The 12337-nt window shown below is 42.8% G+C and overlaps 1 protein-coding gene across 1 annotated transcript; it reads right to left on the bottom strand.

Moving 5' to 3' along the window:
* Window positions 1-280: 280 nt before the first annotated feature.
* NIT2 (nitrilase family member 2) lies at window positions 281-11774 on the bottom strand. The gene is made up of 10 exons (XM_059874180.1): window positions 11711-11774; window positions 9743-9861; window positions 7323-7443; window positions 7120-7208; window positions 5731-5824; window positions 4700-4774; window positions 4200-4278; window positions 3451-3549; window positions 2360-2415; window positions 281-1942 (listed from the first exon to the last, which is right to left on the bottom strand). The coding sequence occupies exons 1-10, from the start codon at window positions 11736-11738 to the stop codon at window positions 1854-1856; spliced, it is 849 nt and encodes a 282-aa protein (XP_059730163.1). The 5' UTR covers window positions 11739-11774; the 3' UTR covers window positions 281-1853.
* Window positions 11775-12337: the final 563 nt, after the last annotated feature.

Genomic DNA, 12337 nt, shown 5'->3' with positions numbered 1-12337 from the left:
GATTCCAGGTAAGGAGAGTTCAGACCACAGATTCTGTTACCTGTTGCAAACTGCACTTTGCATTTCTCAGATTTAAGTGGTCAGCCCATGAGAGTCCTGCACCACTTTAATCCTCCAAAGGTAGTATTTATTTACTCCTGTGTGTTGAACTAGTACAGAGAAGGGAGGGAAAGAGATGAAATAGTTATTATGACTTGGAGCCCAGCAATGGCCATCATGGATATGGGTTGTTGAGTATGTGGGAAGCACTAATCTAATGCAGGAGACTCGGCTCAAATGGTAAATTGTTAATTTTTTAATATTTATTTTTCAACAAATAAACCTTCATTTCACCTTGTGCTCTGTGGCTTGTTTCTTAAAAGTTCCAGTGCAGTATGTACACCAAAATGCAGTGAAAAGTACAGAACAAAAATAGCTGCTGCTACAGAATGCCACTAAGTGGAATGGTGGGATCTGGCTTTTGAGGGGAAGGATGTGTCAGGGCTTGGCTATGTGTTTGTTCATGTTTATAAAACACACACCAAGCTCATTGCAGAGAGGCCAAAATGTTAAAGACAAAAGCCAAAACAAAACCAAAAACCCCCACAAAACCAAAAAACTGTGGGAAGAGGAGGATTGCTGAACATGAACAAAATGTAAGATGGTTTTGGGGGAAATGTGGTTAGCTAGAGCAAGACAAAACCGCTCTCCCTCCCATTTTTGTATTTTGAAATCTCTTTTAGCCTTATGGCTGTTTTATGTTGCTGGAAAACCAAAAGCTTATCAGTGAAGGCTAGTAAGTTGCTTCTCTTTTTCATTCCAAGGAATAAAAAGCATAATTTGTACATTCTTTTTACATTAAAAGATGTCTTCCTTCAAAAAAGAAACTCCAAAACCAAAAGTGCAATGTGCTTGGCTGGTTTGCAGTATTTTAAAGCAGTCTTTCACAATCAATTTATCTCCAGCAAAAGCTGCACAGTAAGGAATGTTTTCTCTGCAGTGGATGGGAGCTGCCCATGGAAGCAATAATGCATTCAGGCTTTGGGCAGTCTTCTGGGAGACTGTGGGCAGAAGGACCTAATGCAGCAGGTTTTCCAACCTGCCTCCCCCTCAGCTCTTTCCAGGCAGCAGAACTAAAACTCACTCAGACATTCTACTGAGGAAGCAGTATGGAGAGCAAAGGTGTGGCAGTGTGGGAATTACTGTAACACAGCGACCCATGTCACTTCAGCAATGAACAGGATTTGCCATAAGGAGAATTTAATATACAAAGCCAGACAAAACACATGAACCGAAACCTGCTACAGATTCTTCTATAGGAGCAGCTCTGTCTGGCAGCTTCTTGAGGTGTCCTGAGTAGTGCAGAGCAGAATTTGGCCTGTTTTGCTCAGTGTGTTAAATTTTAAGCTTCCCAAGTTAGAAGTAGGGCATTCAAGGACCTTGGTTAAGTCATATACATCTAAAAAGGACAGAGTAAGAAGAATCATCCTTCTAGATTTTCTGACAATTCACTGAAAAATTCCTAATACCAAAGCTGACTTTAGAGGGAGTTTCAGAGAACAAGATTTCCATTTCTGTGTTCTACAAAACAGGCCTCTGAAGGTAACTAAAACATTACGATGCATAAAAATCCATGGTAATCACTGCTGTGTTGAACTGATTTCATCTCCATCTTTATCCTAGCTGTAAAATACTATGAAATACTTAAGTATGAGAGGAGATCCAAAAGTTATGTTTCCATCATACTAGAATTGCACCAAGTTTTTTGTTATGTGGTGGTTTCTTAACTGGCACATTAGGTAGTAAAAGGAAATCCTTCCAAAGATGAAGGCAACAGCCATTGTGACAGCTGAACCTTCCCTCTTCACCCAGCTTCACTTTTTCATCTCTACACCATAGAGATCACAACGTTTCTGGCTTAAAATAGGAATCTGCTGACGTATTTCTGCAAGTTTCTTTAGATCTGCAGGAAAGAAGAAGAGAGTTAAGAGAACAGCAGCCAAAAAAGAAAGCTCCTGACTTGCTCTGAGGTAAGACAGGGAAAATAGCAGCTTTGATGGAGAATTGGGTGGTAGGGCACTGCAAGTGAGCGGCCAGGGCTGAAGGAAGCCTCAGCTTTGCTCTTTCCCGAGGTGACACCTTCTCCCTAAGGAAGTGAACTAGAAGGGTACAGCTATAGAGTACTGTACATAGAACAGTAGAGCCAATGGCTGCTGGTTCTTGCTTTAACCTAGCAAAGGTGGACAAGGCAGAGGAGTGCTGCATCATCTGTAGCTGCATGTGTAAGGCCACAGACTTAAAAAAAACTGTCTCTCTTTAGTGTCATAACCTTAGTGTCAAGAAAAAAAGTGGGGAAAAACCAAAACAATTTTTCCCTTACCTATATCTGTGTATACAACTGTTTCCTCAGCCCCAGCTTTGGCTATGACTTCACCCCTGCAAAATTAAGCACATTCATTCACAGGATTAACACATTGGTTTCAAGACATCAGTGCAGTTGCTGCTGTTTGTACAAAAAGGAGTTCCTATCCTTGATGCCTACAGCTGCAACGACAGGGCTGTCCTAAAAATAGCATCATAATCCATAACTCTGGCATGATAGAAATGGCATCCAGGCTTTATATATGGCACTTTCCATATGTGATATATACATACTTAACATAAGTGTCTTTCAAAGATCAAGAACTGTGGTAAAAGCCACTCTGAGAACCACTGCCTGTGAGCATGCAACATAGCTCAAGGGGAAAGGAACAACCCCACTGGCAAAGATGAACACTTTCTCCGTTGAAGACCTTACTGGCTTTTAACAGTGTACTTTTACTCTGCATGTACTACTGAACATGATCATGTCTCCCCCAAGTGTTCTGTCACTGCTTTCATCACATAAAGTTAAAAGCTCAAAACATAGACAAAGTTTTTCTTACTGTGCAAACAACTGGAGCCGAGCTATCAGTAGGTTTATGTGAAAGAAAAACAACTGCCTGAAGATTTGGTCATTTTTACCTCCTGTGCACCTGCGTGACTTCTGCTCAAGACAGAATCTCTCTTCCCTAGCTGAAGACATTCTTCTTGTTCTTTCTTATGTCAAAGCAGTGTTGCTCTTTGAGGAAATGAGATAGTTCTCTGTAAGCTGTTTAAGAGAATTACCCTATGCATAGCATATAATGGACTGAACTTCTGGGACAAGGTGACAAGGTCAGCAGATCAACTAATGCTTAATCCCAGTACTAAGTAGCATCTTTACTACCAAAATGAATATATATTCAAACTTGTTCTAGTTTACTTCTTGTTTTTTTAGTTTGGCTGTTTTAAATCATGATCTTGAGAATGGAGGCTCAAGTCTCATGTGCTTTTTACCAAGGATTTGCACTTTTAATAGTAGATGGAAAAGTAGGACTGAAGTGTGACTGCCAACTAAAATATTTTTTTTAACCGAAGAAAAGGTGGTGGTTTTTATTTTATTGAACTCACCATGGATTTACTACAGTGCTGTGTCCCCAGGCAACATAGGATGCTTTTTCATCTCTAGCAGGAGATACAGTAGCTACATAGAGTTGATTATCAACAGCTCTGTGTTCATGGAAAAATGAAAGAAAGGAGGAAAAAAGTGAGAAGAATTGTTTTGTATAATACCATTTAATTAAGCAGAAGAGAAAGAATTCACTCTGAAGGACAAGCTATATATCCTCTAAATGACTAGCCCAAACTGTGAATGATACAAAAGTCAGAGAAAGAAGAGCCTGGAAAGAGAAGTCTCTAGCACCTGGCTCCAGAGTTAGTGCATAGAGTATCATGTAATTCACAGGTTCATTCAGTATGTAGCAAAATTGATTGAAGCTGACCAAATGAATAACCAATACTGCATTCAGGAATCTCAGAGTCTATTTTTACCTGTAATTAGAGCACTTCCCAAATGGTTACTGGCTCTTCTCTCTAGAATTTTTGTGTGAAGGGTGCTTTTAAAGCCATGGGAAAGGGTCATTAAAAGGGCACAGCAGGGGCAGGAAGGAGTAAAGGCCAAGAACTTCTGGCCTTTCTCCTTGACAGTAAAATCATTTCGGTGCCCCATGCAAGGCTTGAGGGATGGTACAGCTCCAGTGGCCGAGTGGCCCTGCAGCACCACTTCTGACACACAAGCGTCATTTGGAACACAAGAAAGTTCAGTTCCATGCACCAAAACTCCTCTAGAACAGGGGAATAAAGTTCTACTGTGATCTTACCTTCCCCTTTGTAAGAGTTCCCAATGAGCTGGTCCTGTTGTCATGTTAAAAGCCCCTGGATATATCAGCAGCTGGCAACCTTTGTTAAGAGACAATTAAGCATCATTAAGGGGAAGATGGTTTATCCTAGAGTGGCCCTTCACACTGAAGCCCAAGGTGAGGTTTCTTTCCATACTTCCCAGCCTCTGCCCAGAGCCTGTCCATGCATAACAGGTTACATCAGCCAAGAGCTGAGGTGGGGATATCCCAACTCCATCACTCCACCACCATGCGTGGATCAGGAAATGATGGTTACTTTACTCCCTGAGAGAAGTCACTCATCTGTGTAAGAGTCTTGGCCACAGGATGCATTCTGTGTTACTGGGCAGGGATAAGAATGCTTGATCACATGGCTCAAGGAATGCCTGATCACAGGGATCACCCAGCACAGACCACCCAGAACCAACCCTGCCTGGCCCTGGGTGACCCAGGGTGACCTCCCTTAGGTGACCCAGCCTCACCTTTCTGGCCGTAGATTTGAGCCATCTCAGCAAATCTCATATCATAGCAGATGCCCAGGCCCACTTTGCAGTATGCTGTTCTCAAAACACAAGAGACAGAAGTGATATCACTAGCACAAGTACACAAAACAAGCACAAGACTCCTGTAGCCATCCTGCCAACTTTTATTTTACGTGGCTCACAGCAACAGGAGGAGCTATATTTAAATGTGTGTCCAACAAGCACTGGCTGTTGTTGGGGGAGAATTCATGCTTCATGAGGACAGAAAGAGTGTGAGAAGCAGTCTTATCTATCCTTTAAGAAAAGTTAATTTCCACAAAATCATGTTGTACTGTATCAGGTCTTTGTGTAACATATTCCTCTCTCATTTAGCTGCAATTTTTTCAATTATTTTTTTCAATAAAAGAAAACACTCCCTGCTTTTCATGGAGTAAAAATAGTCATGTACTTTCTTAGAGCATGCACATTGCAAGGAGGAGAAAGTGACTGTGGCAGACAAGACTCTTTGGAGAGCTCAGTAAACATTCTGTCAACTTTTGAGCAATATGAGGTGGGAAGGAGTAGATATTTTGCTTTTTTATCTGAGGTGGTTGATTCAAGAAGGTTGGAATGGGATTCCTGATTTAGTTAATTGTCCCCACTGTTATATCATCCTTATGTGAAGCAATGTACCATTGTAGCTGTTACATACTTTCTTTTCTAGGATGTGTTTTATAAGAAAAATTTTCAAGCTGTAACTGCTATTAAAAATACCCTCACTTCCTTCTAACAAATCAATAGGACCATTTTTTAATTAAGGCAAGTGGGGTGACATATGTTTCAAACTTTTGTACTCCTCTGTCCTTTTGCAACCACACCGCCTTTTTAAAAGTTTCAGAAGTGACCCAAACACTTGAAGCAAGCTTGTCATCAAATGCCCAATCTGATAGTCTAAAAATCCACTGCTGGAAAGGAGGGGGAAGAGAACTGCAGAGTGACTGCAGTGTTACTGTAGTAGAGCTCCTTAAAGAGAGAGCTTGTTTTATACTCACGTGTGTCAAACATGGAGAAGCTATTTCCGGGACTCAGTGTTTCAGACTCTTTGAACTGTATCTTCCCAGGAACATTAATGTCAAACAAATGAACCTGCAATTATGCTATGATTAATAGCAATTACTAGCAATTTCTCTGTTTGGTATTTGAGCCTCTTTAGGCATGTGCTTTCTACTGTTATCTAGACCACTCTTTTGTCAGGATCCAAAGTAAACATTGCTTAAGATTGTTAGATCCTCCAAAGATGATTTAAAGTATTTTCTTCTACAAAGAAATATACGTGTCTAAAGTTGAAAATACATGCAAAACAGCTAGATGTCTTGACCTAATGATTTGTCTCTAACATTTGAGTCCCATTCCTGTAAAACTTCTCAAGAAAATACCTTCACTGAGCCATGACTTCAGCTATGCAGCTGCCTCTGAGGGCCTGCAGCTACCTTTATCCCTCCCTTGCAATGGAAAGTGTTATTCCTGACTGGAGCTTCCTAACAACAGAGCTAGTTTTATTTTATTATTAGTTCATACTTAGCACAAGCCTGCACCCATTCTATGAGCAGCTCCTGGGCTTGCAGACTGCTGTGCTGTGACAGCTGGAAGGCAACACAGAACTGCACAAGATGATCTAGTAAGCACTGCTAATGTAGAATCAGCAAACAGAATAAATCAATACCTGCACCACCTTATTTGTTCAAAAAACCCTGCATTATCTTTTTGGCTTACCCTTAAAAGAAATAAGCTGCTGTTCACTCATGGAGTGACCCCTGTGTGCACAGTCCCATGAACAGAAACTGGGGACAAGAATGAACAGAACAGTTCCACAAAGAGAAACTGACTCTGGAGTTACAAATGGGAGGCAGTTTCCCAGAAAGCACAAAGCAATGACAAGGTGGAAGATGACAGCCAGCAAACATCTACTACAAACAGCAGTGACAGTTTAACTTGGACTCTGCATGTCTGCACTAATCACATGTATAGCACAAAGTATGTAAAGAACAGTATTTATTGTAACAGAAGGACTAAATCCATCAGGAAGCTGAGAGAAAATCCTGATCCCACTCAAGTGGCACTGTGTTTTAGACTTAGGCCTGGGTACAGAGATATATGAGTTGGATCAGGTTTTACTCTTTACCATGGTTTTCCCAGCATATGGGGAAAGCCAATTACACCTTCTAGTATTTTGTCATCCTTATCCAGAACAAATTTATGACCACCTTCTGAAGAGGTGTTTATAAACCCCAAATAAAAGTTACATGAAATTTCATGGGTGATGGTACACAACTTATTATTAATGCAAGATTCTACTAATTTATACCTCATTTAAGTACAGATGAAATAATTTGTGCAACACTGCTGAGAAAACTTTTCATAACAATATTCTGCCATCTTACCTTCCTATGCTTTGCCAGAAGAGCACCATCAGGCCCAAAGACAGCACATGTATTATAGAGCTTTCCACCATCCTCTTCTGGAATGGATCCTTTGCAAGAACAGAGATTTCCTCCACTGTATTATTTATGAAATTTTGATCCAATGGCAATAATAGACACTGCCCCTTTTTCCCCCAGTAAGATGGTCACTAAGAATAAACTACCTCCAATGAGATATATGCTGCACTCCTTTGCAACTTCTGACAGCTTTTGTGTTGATTCCCCAGGGATCTTCTCTGCATACTCCTTAAAGTATTGGGTTCCATATGGAGAATTAAAACATTCCTAGAATTAGATGGGGAAAAAAAAAAATTAAAATCCAGTAACACCACTACAATGAGATGTACCTAACTTTTCAAACTTCTCTTTAACAACCTTTGGTTACAGGAGTTTAGTTTACAGGGGCTCAGTAAGTGAACCAGAGAATGCCAGGAAGGCCAGAGAGACCTGAACAATTGTTGAAAATACAGCAGGTGTGTTTGTGGAGTGCAAGTGCATGCCAAATAGAACAAGAGCTAAGACTATCATGCAAGCTCTAAGGCTAGCACATTTACTGCTCCGGGCTTAGCAAGAACGCAAGGGATGTTCACATCAGAATGAGGAGCCAAGTTCCACACAGTTCTCATTTGACAAGTTACGAGCTCAATAGATCCTCTCAAAACTGTGAAATGCTCATCTACAGCCCATGCTTTCTTATTTTTAAAAAGGACATTTTCAAAAGCATGCATTTCTCAAAATTACTTATTGTTTTGCTAAAACAATCCTTTAAACACTATTTCCTCACAACTGAACAATGTCCTCCACCTTAGGCCCTTGTTAAAGATTTCCCATCCCTTTAGAACCAGGCATGTAATCTTTACACAGTCAGATTAATAGAGTAGTTTAGATGCCTAAAATAGGTGGGCTAGCGGTATTTGGGATGCCCGAGATATGAGGAACTTTCACTCTGCATTACACTTGCCAGCTGTGTGAGGACATAAGACACTCCACCCAAGACTTTCTTGTACCCTGAAGGAGTGCAGCTGGAGGCCACAGATAGGCTGTCAAACTGTGGCAGCAACTTCTCTTCTGTGAGAAAGGGACTCCCAGCCCAGACACCTCCATTGTTCCCTTTGCTCACCAGAAGTGACAAACACACCCCCGCCCCCACAAAGAAAAAGGAAAAAAAAGAATCAAGCTGTGACTAGCACAACAAACACTTCTGCTTTATCTGCTCAAGCAAACTTAACAACTGAGGTAGGTTCTACTGAAGTGGAATAAATGAATCCAAGCTGGAAAGGGTTTTTTTCCCCCCTGGAAAGCAGTGCCCAGCTAACCCACAGCACAATCTGTGGATGGAAGAAGCAGGAAGTGAAGTCTCTGCAGGCTGTCAAAATGAGCTTCCCAGGCTTTTGAAATCTCGGCTGAACTTCAAAGAAAGCAAAGCCAGCTGCCTCCATCTTCATATATTCAGTGTAAGTTACTTGCTTTATATAAAGTTATTAAAACATGAACCTCCAAAGAAACAAAACAATGGGAAGACAATATTTCATGCCCTTGCCCTAATGTCAATACAAAATGTATCTCCCAAAAATCTGTGAAATGCCTTGCCCATGTTTCACAACCTGTATTCTAAAAGCATAAATCTGTGTTGGCAAAGTGAGATAAATAAGTCTGGAAAATTCAATGTTTGTACACATGATGAAGCCAGCAAATAAATAGAAATCTCTACACAGGAGGCAGAGGCAGAACAAAGAATGGTCACATTAGCAACACATGAACCACGTTAGCACAGAGGAGCTGGGAAGGTTGCTCAATGCTTCCCCCATGACAGGAGAGAAAACATTCTGTGTGTAAAACTGAGGCCCAAAGTTCACCTAGAGATGAACTTTGCACTCCTGTGTCAGATGTACAGGAGTAACACAAGTACCCCCATAAAGAGAGGAGAAAAGCTCAAAGCTGCACTGGGAAGCCCATCCTGTTGTCAGCACACCCATTGGGTGAAAATTCACCAAAATAATTGTGGCTAAAGTTCAAAAAGTAAGTCAGAAGTGATTGATCATTTTAAGTGGCTATTTATGTTTCCATATGTGTAAGTCACAAAAGAAATGTGTCTTAATCATAATTCAGCAACAAGTGACCTGCTGGAAATATGCTTTAAGTCTATTTTGTTTCTCGTGTATCTGGAATGCTTACAGCAAGGAGAGCTACTGTGTACCCTCTTTCACCTTCACGTTAACATTTTTTAGCTGAAAATTGCCTTTTTCTATACTTCTTCAGCAAAGATTCAAGATACAGTGTCACTTTTACCTGAATTCAGATTGTATCAGTGACAGCATTGCCTAGGATTTAAAACAGCAAAAACTCTACCAGAATCTTACACTACAAAAAAGATCGACCTGTTTTTTGTTTTCCTTTTCACTCCCCATCTCTTAGTGTGCTACCAGCTACAACCCCTGGGATTTTTTACCTTTTAGTTTTATTTTGAAGCTTCATACAACATCTAAGCTATCCAGGGAGGAATATCTGTTGTATTAATAACACCCGAAAGAGGTTTTGAAGGGTTTGAAGCATAAGAGCTAAATAGGCCATGATCTTTACTCACAGGCAGAGCCACAAGTTTTGCTCCTTTGGCTGATGCTTCTCTCACCAGTCCACAGGCTCGTTGGAGATTATCTGATTTAACAGCAGATACATGGAGCTGGATAAGAGCAAGGCGGAAGGCTGATGGCAGAAAAAAAAATTATTCATCAGAATTCCCACAGGAAACTCTTCAAAAATTTGAATTCAGTAACAAGCACTGAAGAAAACAAATGAGTTCATATATAAACATATGCACAAACCACTACCAACTCATTCTGCAGCCTATCTCTGACTCTGGAAACAGTCTCTTAACACAGGGAGAGCACTGAAACCCAGGACTGCCAATGGGAGCGCCACACACGGCCACCACCCTGCAAAGATCACAGAGCTCACGTGCCAGCAACACCCAGTCCATGTTCCAGGGGAAGGAACCATGTTACAGAAAGGGAGAGCACAGGTTCCCCCAGCCCCTCCTTCCCAGGCTGCTGTGCACTGCGGGAGCCCATCTTCTTGCTGCACACCAAAGGACTGGATAATCCCCAAAGCACCACATAAAGCGATTGTTTGCTTTTATCCCTCCATTCACACCTAGTTTTGGAAATGGCTATGAAAACCAAGAAAGGTTTACATCTTTCCTGATCATTTCTTAGCAAACTGTTTTCTGGCCAAGTTGCAAGTGTTATCAACAGCTTCTACTCCCACTAAGCAGAATATACAACTGCAGGCTCTCCAAGTAGCCAAGTTTTGTGCACTCCCCTTGTATTTCCTTCCATTAATCTTCGAGTACCCCAGGTTGTAGGGAAACACACTATGATCATGATCAGGTAGAACTGTTTTCTTTAAAGCAAACACAAACCAACCAACCAATCCTCTCTGGCTTTAGAAAAAAAAGTATCCCAGTTTCATAGCACCTCTCCTGTCTGAGGGGAAAACTCCTTCATCATACAGCCAAAGACCACAATAAGAGAAAGACAAAGCTGGAAGCAACACAGTCCCAGTGGTCAGGGAAACTGGAAAAGCTGATTCAAGTGAAGATGAGACTTGGTCAGGAGCAGTCGAGATATATCTTTGTTCCTACTTTAGTAGCTAAGCAGCTAATTTCTAGAGGTTAAGCAAATGATTAACTGTTCTCTTTGCCACTCTTCATGTGAGAGACTTTTACTGTTGGCTCTATTGAGCAAAGCTCATCTGGTATTTTGAACAGATGTAAGCACAGGTTCCAGACCCACTGAGATAATCATACCAGGGATCCGTCAAACACTTCCCAGCATTTGTGGAGTGCGTTTTAGTTCAGACTAGTAGGCCACTAACAAGACTTACATTTCCGAGTAAAAGAAAAAAAAAAGTCATTAGGGAAAAAACCTCATAATGTCTAAAACACCAGTAAATGTAATTAAGGTAATTAATATTATTTTTCTATATATAAGTACAGCATTATATGCCTCAGGTTTGAAGTTCGATAAGGTGCAAAACTGAAGCTCAGCCAAACAGAATGTATTTGTGTCGCAGTTTCGTTAACAAACATTCATACGTGGAAGCAGCAGAAATGCAGAGAAATGGACAGCACTGCTGTAGAGGGAGACCTTTATACTCTCAGCCTTGAGCAGCTGCCCCAACACCATCGTTAAAAGCAATTCTCAGGATAAACGTAAAGCAATGTAGGCCACAACGAGGTAAAAGCGCAAGGGAGCAAAATAATGGTTCACATTTGTACCACTACACTACAAAACATGCTTGCTTTTTTGTTTTAGAGCACTGAGAGCGAAGCACGCCCGATCCGCTCGCGTTTCTTGAGGAGCTGACCCCTGCAGGGCGAGCTCTGTATCCCGGTCTACGCCCAGCGCAGCGCCAGGCCAGCTCGCTTCTCCCTGCACTATTCCACAGGCCGTGCCAGCGCCTAGCACCGAGGCCTTTCTCGGTCTCACCGGGGCCGGGGACACCCGGGACAGCGGACCGCGGGAAGGGAAGGACGGGAAGGGCTCCCACTCACAGGCCATGGCTCCGCCGGCCGCCCGCATTCCCGGCACCGCCCGGGCGGGCGCGGCCCGCGGGGGCTGCCGGGACTCGCAGTGCCGGCCCCGGGCCGCGGCTCAGCCGGAGCCACCCTCACCCACGCCGCCTTCGAGCGGCCCGGCCGGTGCCGGGTCCGCGCTCTGAGCGGCGAAGTGCGGGGCTGAGACACCCCTGCCCTGCCTGGGGGCAGCGAGCAGGCAGCGCTCCGCCGGGCCCGTTCAGCGCCGGCAGCAACAAGCGGAACCACCAAAGCTGTGCCGGGGGCTGTGCCGAGAGCCCCTTTGCCCTGCCCGGCCCAACCCAACAAACCCTGGCAGCCCTAAGGCTCCTAAGGGTTCACCCCAAGGGACCTGTACCAGCTTACAGGTAACTCATTCACCGGGACATCCCCCTCTTCCTTTACAAGAACAGCATCCCCCAAGGTACAAACATCTCCACAGTGCTCCAGATGTGGAGCAGTGTCCAGTTCTGGGCTCCTCAGAACCAGAAAGACAAGGAGCTACTAGAGAGGGTGCAGTGGAGGCTACAAAGATGATTTGGGGTCTGGAGCAGCTCTCTTATGAGGAGAGACTGTGGGAGCTGGGCCTGTTTAGTCCAGAGAAGG

Source organism: Haemorhous mexicanus, chromosome 2, assembly GCF_027477595.1.
Source record: "Haemorhous mexicanus isolate bHaeMex1 chromosome 2, bHaeMex1.pri, whole genome shotgun sequence".
Classification (NCBI taxonomy): Eukaryota; Metazoa; Chordata; class Aves; order Passeriformes; family Fringillidae; genus Haemorhous; species Haemorhous mexicanus.
The sequence above is the reverse complement of the archived record's forward strand: the minus strand, read 5'-3'. Positions and strand labels throughout refer to the sequence as shown.